The sequence below is a fragment of the Crocodylus porosus genome, unplaced genomic scaffold, assembly GCF_001723895.1.
Source record: "Crocodylus porosus isolate Cpor-Errol unplaced genomic scaffold, CroPor_comp1, whole genome shotgun sequence".
Lineage (NCBI taxonomy): Eukaryota > Metazoa > Chordata > Crocodylia > Crocodylidae > Crocodylus > Crocodylus porosus.
Window position 1 is genome coordinate 83,992,457 of NW_017728949.1, and position 15,013 is coordinate 84,007,469.

Below are 15,013 nucleotides of genomic sequence, written 5' to 3' on the forward strand. Positions count from 1 at the left end.
ATCTGGAACCAACTTCCAAGGGAAGTGGTGCTGGCTCCTACCCTGGGGGTCTTTAAGAGGAGGCTTGATGCCTACCTAGCTGGGATCATTTGAGCTTTTTTCTCCTGCCCAGGCAGGAGGCCAGACTTAAATATCTACAAGGTCTCTTCTGACCCAACTTCTATGATCAAGTTAGTTCTATCAACAGAAACAGGCCCCAAAACCACATGAGCTGGAGGGTGATACAGAGACCATTCCAAAAATCCCTGGGTAAATACTGGCAACATGCTGCTGGGTATCATTGCTTCCACTACGACTGCAACGACAAACTCCTGGGCAATGGGGATAGTGGGACTGGATTAGAGCTACTATTGATACAATTATAAAGACTGCTGTATTAAGACATGAGGAAGAGCTCTCCCCAAAGATGTCAGAGAGAAGTTCCCTTTGAGCCTACTTCTACAGTGGCCTCAGGATGATAACCTCCTGTAATGCCAGCCATTTGAAAGGGCAGATGTGTACATATATATAATGTTAGCACAATTTTAATATATAGTAATATGAGTAATATAATAGGAGAAAGACATAAGATGTAGAGAAAGGAAATGTGTGTGCACATGCACACACACAAGAAAGACTGACTGATTTTCAGTACTTTGACACAGCAATTCTATGTCAATTCACATTCCTCCTCCTTCTGCTCCATAAATGCATACTAAATTTTAGATTCTACATTTCTTATCCTTTTATGTTACTTTACCTGGAGTAGACAAAATTTCAGAAGAAACATTAATGATTTTTGTTTAAAAATGAGTTCAATAAATTAATCTTGAATTAAGAAATACTTACAGTCTCATGAATTATGACAGATTTGTCCACAGATCTTTAAAAGAAAACATTACATTAAATTCTGCATGAAAACAATTAAGGAAACCAACTAGTTAGTACTCAATGGGACAAATTCTTGTCCCACAAGCTAGAACAAACATTTATTGGCAGCAGCTCTGTCAATGTGATCTAGATAAATCTTCTCCACCTAAACACAGAAGTAGGATACTGAGCATCTATACAGCAGCTTAAAGTACAAGCTATGGGGCCGAGCACTGGATGAATGCCACAGCCTCTCTCGCCATCAAATAGGTGTTAAGACAATGGATCTGTGCAATACACAGAACTACTGGCCACGTCACCAATCCAATGTGTGGATACTGTGGTATTTCAAGTGAACAAGAGCTTTCCCACTTTTCCATTTTCAAATATTCCATCCCACTATTCATACTTCATTTTGTACCTTGCCCAAATGGAGACAAGAGTAAGTCCCTCAATACAGAATATAAAACACTTAAAAGTGACATTTCCCCTAAGATAAGTGAAATACAAAGAGGAAATTTTCTTTCCAGCAACAGTGATAAATCCTGGACCATGTAGACACTAAACATTAATGTTTACTTACAAAAGCACAATATAAATCTCTAACCCATATCTCACAAATCTACACTTACAGCTTCTCAAATGAGGGCAAAAGTATTTACATGACCAACAACAGGAAATAAACAAACCATATTTACTCACATATAAGACGATGTTTTTCTCCTCCAAAAGGAACAGGGAAAAAACCATTCATCTTATGATCTTATACAAGGAAATCTCAATAAATACACTGTTTATCATTAAACTGCTGCCAAAAGCAGCATGTGCTCAACAACAGAAACCAACTATGAAGTTGGTTGAATGCAGCCAGCATTGAGGAGTATAAAACACATGGTCCATATCAGGCAAACATACCAATGGGAACCTATATTTATTTTTATAACTTTTGTGTTCCAGGTCAAATTAGCCAAATCAGTTCCAAAACCTACCAACTGAGCACTCAATAGATCAAATCCATGTGGTGCTACCACCTGCAAGCTCATGTCAGGTCATGACACAGCCTGTTACCTATGGCCCATGCTGTACATGGCCTATGATGCATGCATAGCATACACAAGGACTAGTGACAAGAACACCCAGTTCCAACCATGAGTGAGGGCTAATTAGCACATGGATCCTTGAGGGGTGGGAGGGTATCTGAAGTACTGAGCTGTGAGGTCACCATGGCTTGAAGTGCTACTGACTCATGGGGCCCAGTGTGGTAAATCACAGGCCTTTGGTTTAATATCAGGCAAAGTTTGTCTACATACAAGTAGGTGCCAAAATGCTGCTCAGAAGTGTATTTATGGAATACCCGTGCCAAAACTTGCAGCAGTTTCAAAAAGGTAGTATGCAACAATTCTGGGTGAACTAAGCATATGGATACTATAAGCAAACTGCTATAGCCATGTTTTAAGTTCAAGGTTATTGTTTTCAAATTTGCTCCTCCCTTCTATGTGCTCAGGGAAAGCAAGGTCTGATAGTAAGGAGACAGAGAGAGAGAGAGAAAAGGGGAAAAAAAGCTGGGAGAAAGCAGGAGAAAAGGGGCTACCTGACCCCCCCAGATTTATTTTCCCTGCTGTAGCAGTGGGAGGGGGGGAAAACGCATCTAATAATTAGATTCTATACCTGTAAAATTATAACAAATTTATAAATTTTCCATATGTAGTGTTGGACAGAGTCCCATTATGGATTTCCCTCCTAGGTATGCACTCATTGATTAGAGGCAGGAATGTTCTGGAACAGCTGAACTTTCTACCTTAATGACATCAATGACCCTCTCTCCATCTGAGAGCATGCGCAGTAGTCTCTGGTGCATTGCAGTGCCATGTGCTACACCCAAGTGTCAGGTGCACCATATTATGGGTGTTGTGTGCACATGGGCATGATTGGTTGGAGGATGATTGACAAGTGGAGAGACATTGTTGGTATAAAAGTATACTGTGCATGATTTAGTTGGTTGGTTTATTGATTGATGATTGACCTTGAAAGGGCTTGGTTGAGTTTGGATTGCTTGTGACAGAGTGAGTGAGGGGTGACTTATTGGAATATTTGGACTATTTGATTGGAGACTTACCTGTACTCATCTGGGATCTCAATCATCAGTTGGAGTTGGTAAATATCACCCTTCCCCTCATCTCGGTCCCAGTACACTGTGTGGAAAAGGCTGATGGCTTGGTTGTCACAGTGGTTCAGTGAGCCTTGAGAAGGGCCTGATGCTACCCTCTACTACCCCGTTTGGTAGGTCTTGCTTAAAGTGTTACAGTCAAACCAGTGTAATAATAGTTGTACTATTCTCTAGGGGTGCGTGAAGCAGGCTGTATTTGATTTGGATTTGGATTCAGCCCAATTCAGGGGACAGTGATTTGATTCACTGATTTAGGTGTCTGCCCCAATTCAATTCGGCCAAATCTGAATCTGAAGATTCGATGCTGATACCAAAGTACTAGGCAAGGACCATAAACATTGAGATGGTGGGACGTTCCATCCGCCGCAAAGGAGTTGGGGGGTCCCCCGCATGCTTGGCAACGGACTCAGAAGTAGACCGGAAGTACTTCTGGTCCACTCCCGGGTCTGCCACCAAGAGTGCAGGGGCCTCATTTCACCCCACCCCCCTGGACTCCCCCAGCTCAGTGATTGGCCCCAGGGGAACCCCAGGTGTCCCCCACAGATCCAGGAGGCACCAGTTGCTGAGCCAGGAGATCCCCCACAAGTGCTCTGCAGCAGACCCAGAAGTGGACTGGATATGCTTCTGGTCCACTTCTGGAGTTCATTGCTGAGCACTTTGGGGACCCCCACCCTGCTCCATTCTGCCCCATCTCAGCATTCATGAGCCACCTGGTACCCTGAAGTATGTAGAAAAAACATTTAAAGCTGTGTCTATGTCCAAATCATCAAATCTCTCTGAACCAATTTAGAGCGATTAAAGGATTTCCTGATTTGATTTGGAGATTCGGCCACCAAACTATTCTGAATCTCTGCCAAACCGAATCAGTGACCAAAGCTTCGCACAGCCCTACTATTCTCACTTGCTGATGCTCTTATTTTTGTTGTATTTGTGATTTTACAATATACTTATAAAGCTTACCTGAATCTCCACAAAAGTTTCATTATAAGGTGCATGAGAGCAGGCTGTAGTCCTATGTGCATTCCTGGGCCCAAAACCCACCTCCATCTGAGATGATCAAGAAAGGCCCGACAACCCTCTACCCCATTAGGTTCACTATAGCTGATCAGTGTCACAGACACACACTGCACTGTCTGCCTTTCAACAGAACCTAATTACTGGGGGGTTGTCATTTATTTGAGTAAATACACTAACTATAATTATTGTAAGCATTTGAGATTCAGAAAGAAAATACTAAAAAAAGCATTCCCTAAAAAAAGACAAAGGAAAACGACAAAGAATATTATTATTCTCTGGGATTTCTACAGCTGTGACTTTAATTACTGACTAATCTAATACTTTCTGGTGTTTCCTTTGAAAACGGGTCATTTTAATTATTTATATTGCTTAGTTTAGAAATGTTGGTAAAAAATGAAAATTAGCAAAGTATTGGGACTGTTATTTTAAGTTGCTACTTGGACAGGCTAAAGGAGATTGAGTACTTCTAAAATCAAGAATAAAAACACACTGTGTAATTAAAATGTATAAAAATATGGTTAACCGTTACTCTACCTTATTATTTTTAATTAATTAAAATTATTATCAACTATTATTATTAACATTATTATTATTATTATTATTATGACTACATGATAGATACAGAGAAATACAGAAAGCAACCCCAGCATCATATGTATTACCTAATATCCCAGTAACATTATCCTTTCTTCAAAAACTCTGAGCAACTGTTTTCTTTTCCTCATTGCTTCATACAGTGCTTACCTTACCTTAAGGCAATGACAAATTCATTTGGCTCCATGAGCTGCTAAATGAATGACCCATGGCCAGCACTATAGGCTGCATCAGGCCCATGGACCTGACTCCCCCCACTCTCCCAATCTAGCTGCATGCTGGATTCAGCACACAGAGTGCTCACTCTGGCCAGTGTAGGACCCACAGTGCATGTGGTACCACCACTTTCTTTCCCATTGACCAGCTAGATCAACTGCAAAAACAGAGGCAGCACCATTGTTCAGATGATGGAGCTCCACAGCCCAGATGAGGCCTGCAGGCCATATCTGACAACCCTGTCTTAAGGAAAAGTACTGCTTTTAAATTATATATTATATAAAACATCGTATTTCAGGTCATAGCATATCCACTCATGGCATATACTCCAAAGCAAGACCACCTTGTTACTATGAGTACAATACCTGTACATTGAATGTTCCCCTCCTTCAGAAATCCTGCTTGTAGAATTTATTAGCCCATACTCTTGCCTGCAACAGTCCAAGTCACAATCCTAGGCTGGAATTTTTTTTTTTTAAATCTAACTGAAATGGACTCTGGCCAGCACCTTATTTTAAATATGCAGGACTGATAAATTTTATCACCAACCTGAGCATTACTTTATTTAAAATAACAGCTACATTTCATAAATACAGTCATATTATAATAAGGTTTTGCATGCAATACTCCTGCTAAATCTTAGAGAATTATATATTTGAATGCTCATGTTTCAGTAGTGAGATGAAAGAGAACATGTTAGTTGTACAGTATTTAAACCAGTCTAGTAATACATTTCCAAAGGCCTGAACACAAACCTGGAATTTATTTCTAATTTCTGAAGCACATGAAAACATTATTGACAGCTTTACCTGAAACAAGATACTGAGGGAGTAACATATCTTAATGGCCTTTGATCTGTTACTTCAAACAGCTAGCACTTTTCACCTGTCACAACGGCATTAGTATCTATGGCCTTTGTGTACTGCATAGTATATCAGACAATATACCCAAAAAGTCATTCCCACAAAGTAGCTCCCTACAAGTGAAGGTTCTGTTTCCCTCTATCTCCAGTGCACATTTTCATATAACACACCTCTTTCCCCCTAAAACTAGCTGCCAGATATTGGAGTACACATTATACGTGAGGACTATGATAAGAGCAGGTTCTGCCATTTACTGGTGAAACAGAAACCTGAAAAACATTTGTCAGCGTCCCTGTTTGTATGTCCAAAAGCTTTATTTCTGCAGGAAGCCCCAATCCTCGCCACACAAGGGAAGGGAAAGGGGTATGGCCCAGCCCTGATCTCACTGCACAGGAAGAGATGGCCCAGCTCCAATCTCACTGCACAGAGGGAGGGGACTGTGGCTTGGCTTGGGCTTCCCTGCCACCAAATTTCCTGACCTGTGGGGAGCCCTGCAGGCCAGATGCTATGGCTCTGCAGAAGGTATTTGGCCCATGGGCCAAGGCTTGAACAGCCCTGATCTAGCCTGATCTCCTACATATATCAGCCATAGAATTTTTCCAAGTAGCCCTACATACAAAAGCACACCTTCTGAAAAGATATCCAATCTGGCCTTAAAAAGCACCACAAATGATAGGGAGTCTTCCATCTTACCTGGCAAGCTGTTTGTTGGACAAGACCTACTTTCCATGAAAGCACAATAACCACTGTTAATTATGTTATTAACCTATCATTCTTAGTTGATAAGAGTCCCAAATTAACTACTCCATTATTTTACCTTGGACTGACATCAAACTACCTAGTATAAATTTCCCTGGGTTGCCTCTTTTATGCTTGCTAAATAATGGAATTACACTGGCAGACTTCCAACCATCTGAAATGTCCCTTATTTTGCAAGATTTGTTAAAATGTTTAACTAGACAGAACCATCTACTAAAAATGTACACCAACTAAAACAAATAAAACTGCTTACCCTGAAACTAACATCTGTCCATCATAAGAAAATGCACAAGCTAGAACTGGAGCAGAGTGTCCACTCAATGTACATTTATATTTTAATTCAGCACCTACAAAAAACCAAGAAAAATTAAAGCTGAATATGCAAATAATTGATAAAGATGAAAAACACAGATTTCCTTTTAAAAGTGTTTTGATTTATTGTCTTCAAAGGCCTGAAATTATGCATTTCATTTTTAAAAAGTCATTTTAGTAACTTGATATGTTAGAGTCAGTGCCAATTTTGAAATGTGACCTAAAATCTAAATGTTATATTAGCCTTCACTTATGAAAGCTGTTCTTTAAAAACAACTGAGGATAACATGATGATAATTAATCTGATATACTGTGACTATGAGGCCAGCTGCTAATAGCATAAAAGGCAGCTGGGAATTGCTGGGGCGTAAGGACACCCTCTTTTCTTTGGTCATGCTTCCTGAATCAGGGTGTGGGAGAAAAAATAATATAAAAGCTATTACATGATGGTTTTGCTAACCAAGAATGCTTAGATAAACAGCAAGTTAATTGACTATATAGTTTCTTTGTGTTACCATGCTATGCAAAACAGCCTTAAGGATATGGCCCTCTGCCAGACTGAATATACAAAAAGAGATAGTCAGGCACACTAAAGCCCTATTAAAGTTAGATTCTCTTACTTCTGATGGTTTTACTCTGCAATTTTAATAATCTTGGATTTTAGTAAAAATACATAAATTACTTATTTATATAACCAAACATGTACATACACCTAACAAGTCCACACCTTTACAAACCTCAAATTAGAAAGGAAAAAAAGAAGTATAGGTTAAGTTTTGTTTTCTATTGAAAATGCTTTGGGAATCCCAGTCCAGTTTCTTCTGAGCAGGTACTACAAAGCTACTAGCCACCAGACCAATTCACTTTTAGCAGAAGCAAATACTTTATCAGGCAAACACGTATTTTCACTCCTAAGCAGGGGCAACTTCAGACCTGAAACACACTAGAAAGATCTGAGGTAATCAGCACCATCGCTGCTTGTGGTATACCAGTTTGTGGATGGGAAGGGTATTGGACTGCAGGGTTTTAGCCTAAGAACCCAGCTCTAACTCAATTTTTTTACTGGCTTTCAACAAATAGTTACATATGTCCAGTAGGAACCAACCTTTTTGACAGGCATGCCACACATTAGCCCCATATCCTCCCTGAATGCCACTCTGATCCCCTTCCGCTGCCCAATCCGCTGCCCTGCTTTCTACCCCCTACTCTGCTCTCTCCCTGTTCTCCTGCTCTGCTTTATCTGCTGCTGCTGTACTATCTGCCCTATGCCACATACAGAGGATGCCTGTAGCACATGTCCAGCAGGCTGGCCATCCCTGCTATACAGTATTGATGTTAAATGGACAACAATGGGCCAACAATCCCAGAGAATAAATTATAAATGACTATGAAGCTAAACAGGGCTCAATCCTGAATATGCCATGTACATTGCTCTCCTTTAGCAAAGCGCTTAAGCAAAAGCTCAACTTTAAGCATGTGATTAGTCCAACTTATAACTGATACCCATCACACAGATTTGACAAACTTATAACTAATAATGATGATAATAATAATATTATTATTATTATTATTATTATTATTAGAAGAAGAAGAAGAAGAAGAAGTTTTGAAAAATAAGGACATTTTTACAATACATACCCAAGTAATCTGCAAATGAGAAAAGCCAAAGTTTGATCTGGTTATCCTGGCCGCAGGATGCCATTCGAAAGTATCTGGACCCTTGCTCTCCATCTTACAAAAAATATATATTTTTAAGTGGATTAGAAACACTGAGAAGATTATGAGAGAACAGAAAACTTTGCTAAATTCTCTTCATAGCTGATTAGCTCCCTTTCTAGTACTGTTTAATGCATTAGAATAAAGCATTGATAAAAATTGCAAAGTCAAAGTAATATTTATAATTAAAGTTAAATTAAATAGCAGGTTTGTATTATCATAAATTATTTCCTGAATATCATAAGTGAAAGAAGTGCAGAACTGGGGCAGGTATGCAATTTGAATGAGATAACTGTCAAAGATAAAAAGATTAGCCACACAAACTGGTTAAAAAAAATATATATTTTGTAGAATTTCCACACTGCAGAATGCAAATAATTCCATACCAAACCCAAAGGATTGAATAGGAAATATAATAATAAAAAATACAAATAAAAAAAAAGGAAATACCAATAGCTTTTATAGACTATTTTCCAAGTCTTTTAAAAAAAATGTATCAATGTATAGTTTAACTATATACTGTTAACTAAGTAAAACAGTATTTGTGATTCTACCTTCCATAACTTCCATGCTAAATCCACCATATTTCCTTATTTTACAGCAATAGAGTACTGTAACAAGATACTTTTACTAACACTGGTACTTTTACAACATGTTCTACAGAGATAAACAATTAGTGGTGTTGAAATACTGTTGCTGTGATCATCCAGGAAATATGCAAAAGGCAAGAATTCTTGTGGGTGCTATATTTTATTAACCCAACTGCATGGGCTTGGAAGTCTGGCAGCAGGGAGGGATGGCTATTAACTGCCACTGCTCCCCCACCACCAAATTTCCCAACTCATAGGAAGCCCTGTGGGCCAGATTGCGAAGCTCTGTGAACCACATCTGCCCCGCGGGCCAGAGGTTGAGTACCCTGACCTCAAGACTTGCTTGACAAGACACATTTATACCAGTGTGAACAAGGAGTGGACAAATAATATAAACACCTACATCAAGACAACTTTACCCAATCTGATGTAGAATTATTCTTAAAAGAATCAGTGCAAATTAGACTGAAACTTGTTCACAGCTCTCTCAAAGGTAGTCACTTGCTCAAGGGAAACAACTATTACCCAATTCCCTCATTACCTAGTGGCATAATACAGTAATAGCAACCTACAATCAACTACACTAAGCACTCCTATGTCAGGGGCAGGAAATTATTTTGGGCAGAGGGCTGCTTACTGAGTTTTGGCAAGCCATCAAGGGCCACATAACAGGAAGCCCAGGGCAGATAAATATTAATTTTCTAAATTTTCAGGGGTCCTGCGGGCCGGATAGAATGGCCTAGCAGGCCACATCCAGCCCCCAGACCACATTTTGCCCTCCCTTGTCCTATGTCCACTCCAGATCCTCATGTAAATTACATCAGTGAATAAAACAATGAAAAATTACATATATATATAAACGCTAAATGTCCAAGTTTTAAAAAAGAAGGATGTTATTTCATCAGACACAACATCTGATTTTCAAATTAAATAGGTATTCTTAAATACAGCAAGGATAGGCTTTTTAAAACCAAGCAGGTCCTTGCTTGGCCAATACACTTTTAGCACGTGCTTTATTATTAAAAAAAAATCCACATTTACAAAAGTCTTCCCAGTCCTTGGTATAAATATGCAAAGTCCTGTTATATTTGGAAGTTAGTCTGGGAAATGATTCTAGTAGCATCAATTTACTATAATTGACATGGATTTGTGATACGTTTGTTGTAAAAATAAGAAGAGGTTAAGAGTTCCTTATTGTCTTCAATTCCTTTTTTTCCTTCCCTTTACTCCTAAATTTGTTGACTTTCTGAAAATGAGTTGATCAAAGCAGATTATAAAGATTTTTTTGTACCACAAAGTGTGCCAGCTGTGAAACAGGAGTTGTGTGCACAGCCTCCAATTCAGAAGTTCTCAAATGTTAATACTTAATGTATTTTTATAAATAATATTCTTGTTTTACATGTGTGTGTATACACACACACACACAAACACACGTAACAAGAGTACACACCATAACATCCTCATAATTTTAATCAATTTAGTTATAGTGAATCATTATTCTGATAAAATCTGACTGCAACCTAGTTTGAGAATTGCTGCTCTACTTATTAGAGGAGACTATTAAATTCTCCGCCACCCCACCCCACCCCACCCTTCCAAAAATGAGGTTGCCTTTTAAAAGGCCAATTCACAGTTTCACAGTTGGTAGGGTCAGAAGGGACCTGAGCAGATCATCAAGTCCGACCCCCTGCCATGGGCAGGAAAGAATGCTGGGGTCAAACGACCCCGGCAAGGTGTCTATCTAGCCTCCTTTTGAAGACCCCCAGGGTAGAAACGAACACTGACCATGAAGTAGTGCCTCCTGATATCTAGCCTGAATCTACTCTCCATCAACTTATGGCTGTTACTCCTTGTTACTCCCAGTAGTGCTCGGGGGAATAGGGACTCTCACTCCCATTGCCTGCTGGTCTCCCTTGTCCAGTTTATAGACGACCACCAGATCCCCTCTCAGCCTTCTCTTGTGGAGGCTGAACAGGTTCAGGTCTCATAGCCTCTCCTTGTAGGGCCTGCTGTTGCTACAAGATGAACACAATTTCTTGTAAATTGTTGTAAAATTCTGATTTGGAGCACGGTGTACTATCTTTCTGTTGTGTCTTTGTACAGTACAGCAGTTCTCAACCAGGGAGCCAGGGCATGTAGGGATGCCATGATATCCTTTGAAAAGGACATGGTGCAGTAACAGCATTGTTAGATGTGCAAACACTTAGACTTGATTCATAAGATAAACCCAGAGATTTCAATTAACTCATTCCACTTCCAGGTACCCTCAGATTTGGCATATAGTGTGACATATCAACACCAGTATGTTAAAATTGATCCTACATACCAAGATATGAGCATTACCAACTAGGAGCGCAAGGAGCAAGTTTGTTGGTTTTAAATACTGTATACCAGAGGTTCGTAGTCTTTTGCTGGCGCAAGGCAGAGCTAAGCCATTGCTATAGGCCAGAAGTCTCTGCCACTCCTCCATCCCCCACTCTAAGTGGCCAGATTCCAGATCCCAGTAGTGCAGCAAAAGTTTAGAGGAGTGGAGCAGCAGACTCAGCAGGCGAGGGGACGGGGGAGGATGGGAGGGGCGACTGCTGCTGAGGGGACGGAAGACATGACAATTCCATGCCATTGATTCGCAAGGCAGACTGGACCTCTTTACAGACCAAATCCAGCCCACAGGTTGTTGGTGGCCAACCCTCTGCTGCATACACCTATTACTCTATGATAAAAAAAATGATGGGCCAGAGTCAAGACTGTGTCATTTCAAAAGTATGAACAGAAGCTGCATCTAAGGACAAAATTCTGCCTTTCCCTAGATAATTTGCCTACTAAAGTAGATTAATATAGTTCAGTATGGATGGTTGAGAAGCTAAGGAAAAACAAGTTCTTGTGCATGTACTAAGTGTTGAAACACATGCTTCCTTAGCAAATACTTTCTTGATTTTTGCTTTTTTAGCCATCTAAAATTTGGTGCTTCATTTAAAAAATGAACTTACTTTTTCATAAATTTTAATTTTGTACAAGTCTTTCACAAATAATTAATCATAAATCTTGACTTTTCCAATCTGTTCTGTATGCAATGGGTTTGGGAAGTAAAAAACCAATTACTAGAAACCTGAAAATCCAAGAGAAGAAAATGTTAAGCAGATGTTTATCATTTCTAAATAATACACAGCCTAAGGGCTTTCTCCAACCTTTACATAAGCCCAGTTAAATATACACTTTCATGCAATTTGAATTAAGGAATGTCAGTTTAACTGTGTAGTTAATGTTGGGATACAGTCTTTAGAAGCTGATCCATTTGCCAAAAGAATAGCCAGGTACAACCAGGGGAGAGGAGGGGGAAAAAAAAATCAGTGGAGTAACACATATATACAAAAGGCTTGGGAGAAAAGCAGAAAAAAACCCACCAAAATTACTCCTGGTGAACAAGCTAACATTTATTCTTTTTCCATAACCTTTTTTCTGCGGGGGAGGAAGGTTGAGTTTATATAGGTAAAAATTTATCCTATACAGCTCTAATATATATTTCCACATACAGCATTTAAAATCCTGTTCAGGTTTAAATTATCAGCTTCAATTGACATACACTGGGAATTAAGAGGAAAAGCTGAGGCCAGCACCTGGGCTGGCCCCAACAACCTTACTTGGGATTCTGTAGGTCTCCCAGTGCTCCAGAGGCAGCACTCCAGCAGCAGCGAGCCTGACTGGCAGCTGAAGCATGGCTCCAGCCAGCCAGGCTCCAGTTTTGGGTGGCACACACTGCCCCACTTTTTTCTAGCATGGGTTTCTCCTGGTGTCAAAAAAAACCCCACGCTGCAAATAAGCAGGTTGGGGAATACTTGCATGTGCATGTGCAGTGCTGCATACTGCATGTGCACGCTCGTCGGGACCTGCTCCAAAAGCCCAAAATCCATCAAGTGTCAGTAAACATATCGAGGCAACTGACTGAGCCAAAGCTTTGGATCCAAATGACCCTGAATTATGGACAAGTTTTGGTTTGGATCTAAACTTACTAGCTTTCATATTTGGTTCTCCCTAAATACCTATTTACCAGATTCTCGCACAAACTGGCTGTAATCCATCTGACCCACAGGCAGCATTCAGGTCACGAGGGATAGGCCTGTGCACTGGAAGTGGTGACCACTCCTGGAGTGTTGAAGCGGCCACCACCAGCAGCATGGCCCTGGAGCAGGACCATGCCCATAGGGCATCCTCCCCAGCCACTCCAGAACATGTGCTGGATTCAGAATGTGGGGTCGATCTGTGGGTCCGATCCAGCCTACAGATAGGCCTGAACCACCGGTATGGCCCATGGGGCCAGATGAGTTCAATACCCCTGTCCTAAAATATTAAAGGAGTTGTGAAAATAAACCATTTTCTATTAAATTCCCCAGGGAAACAACACCTCTTATTTCCATTGATGTATAAGAAAATACTTAGAGCTAGAATAGTTAGAATAGATGAAGCATACTTTTCATTTTATAAATCACTATAATCATAATATTGCTATTAACTGTTTTCAGAATGTTTCTCTGACAGCTTTGGGAAGCATTTGAAACACTCCTTTTCAATACTGAGATTATTAAAGCTAGGATTGCCTGACTGTAAATAACAATTTTTATCCTGCTATTTCAGGTTAACCATGCAGTCCTTAGCAAGATAAAAAGAAAGAACTATTTATAAAGCAGATTCAAGTCTAAGAAGCTAATTAGTAAACAACTATGGGGAAGCAAGATGATGTGATGTACTTGGCAGGATGGAAACAGAAAAATGGCTTTTAGTAGTTTTCCCAAATGAGAGAAAAACATCTACAAGTACATCACTGTCAGAATCAAAACTATAATGATAACATGCATGTCAAAGATATCAATTACTAAAAAATATAAAATTCACAGCAACACAAATAAAGACTCACCGCAAGATTCTAGGGGAAAAAATACTGAACAGTAGGAATCTGAGACAGTAATAAAAAGCTATCAAACAATTTTTACACTACTTTGTATGTTAGAATAAACAAACATCCCACTTACCATAGCCAATTACTTTAAATATAACAAAAACAGATATTATCACATTACACCTTATTTTTTCCAGAGCAATTAAATTCTGTATCTTCTGGGAAAAGATGCTTAAGATTCTATTCAGTCATAACTAAATCCAATTTAAAGAAAATGGAAGAATCATATGTTATAAATAGCCTAACTAATCATAAACTGCTGTTTCATGGGTAGTTTTCCTGTACTTAAGCAAGGTGGAAAGCAGCTCCACTGGAAAATAACTTTTTCTTTTCAGTTTACTGGTAAGCAGTACTTTCGTAAGTATCATAACCTGTTTGAAATCTGCCAGTAATCTTGACAGTTTCAAATTTGGGATGTGGTTAAAAAGAGATAAGGAAAAATATGAACTTCCAATAACATTTTTTTAAACAAAATTAAAAATAGACATTGATTGTAAACTGCACTGCTAAATCAGTTGACAACATTCTGCACTGCCATGCAAGAGATGCAATTTTCCTGCCATCACTCCATTCTTGAGCTGGCAGATCAGAGAGCTGGTGGCACAGTTTTAAACTATACCAAGTAAATTTTCTTGGAAGAATTTTCTTTTTTATAGTTCACAACTGAGTTTATTGGGAGTCCTTCCCCCCAACCTCCCCAAGCTTAGAGATTTTATATGAAAACATGAATCCCCTTACTCCATCATGCCAGAATAATTCAATGTTTACACTGCTGATGACATGGAATTTTTCACCTTGTTACTGCCTCTGCACCTTTCAGTGGATTCTTATTTGATTGATTTTTGCAGTATCTGTCACTAAGCTTCTGTACCCGAGCATGAGATCACATTCTGCTTTCTCCTACTGCTGTTTCTTTAGAGCGGGTAGTAAGCAAAGTACTCTGTATATATTATCCTTAAGTATAACTGGTGCTGTTTGG

General features: G+C 39.5%; 1 protein-coding gene and 1 long non-coding RNA gene across 4 annotated transcripts in view; one reads left to right on the plus strand and one right to left on the minus strand.

The window, feature by feature from the left end:
- The window catches only part of LOC109322900, a 6,256-nt gene extending 4,029 nt beyond the window's left edge, over positions 1-2,227 (plus strand). The window contains exon 2 of the long non-coding RNA XR_002104504.1: positions 831-2,227. This is a non-coding gene — a long non-coding RNA (uncharacterized LOC109322900). The remainder of the gene's footprint in view (positions 1-830) is intronic.
- Positions 1-15,013, minus strand: part of WDSUB1 (WD repeat, sterile alpha motif and U-box domain containing 1) — a 62,841-nt gene that overhangs the window by 29,354 nt on the left and 18,474 nt on the right. For 2 of the 3 annotated variants that reach the window (XM_019554181.1, XM_019554182.1), the window contains exons 4-6: positions 8,416-8,508; positions 6,719-6,812; positions 829-862 (exon numbers count right to left, since the gene is read on the minus strand). In XM_019554181.1, the coding sequence (XP_019409726.1) occupies positions 829-862; positions 6,719-6,812; positions 8,416-8,508 (221 nt within the window). Of the gene's footprint in view, positions 1-828; positions 863-2,965; positions 3,024-6,718; positions 6,813-8,415; positions 8,509-15,013 lie in introns of those variants that run through there. The other variant, XM_019554183.1, reaches the window with a different exon arrangement.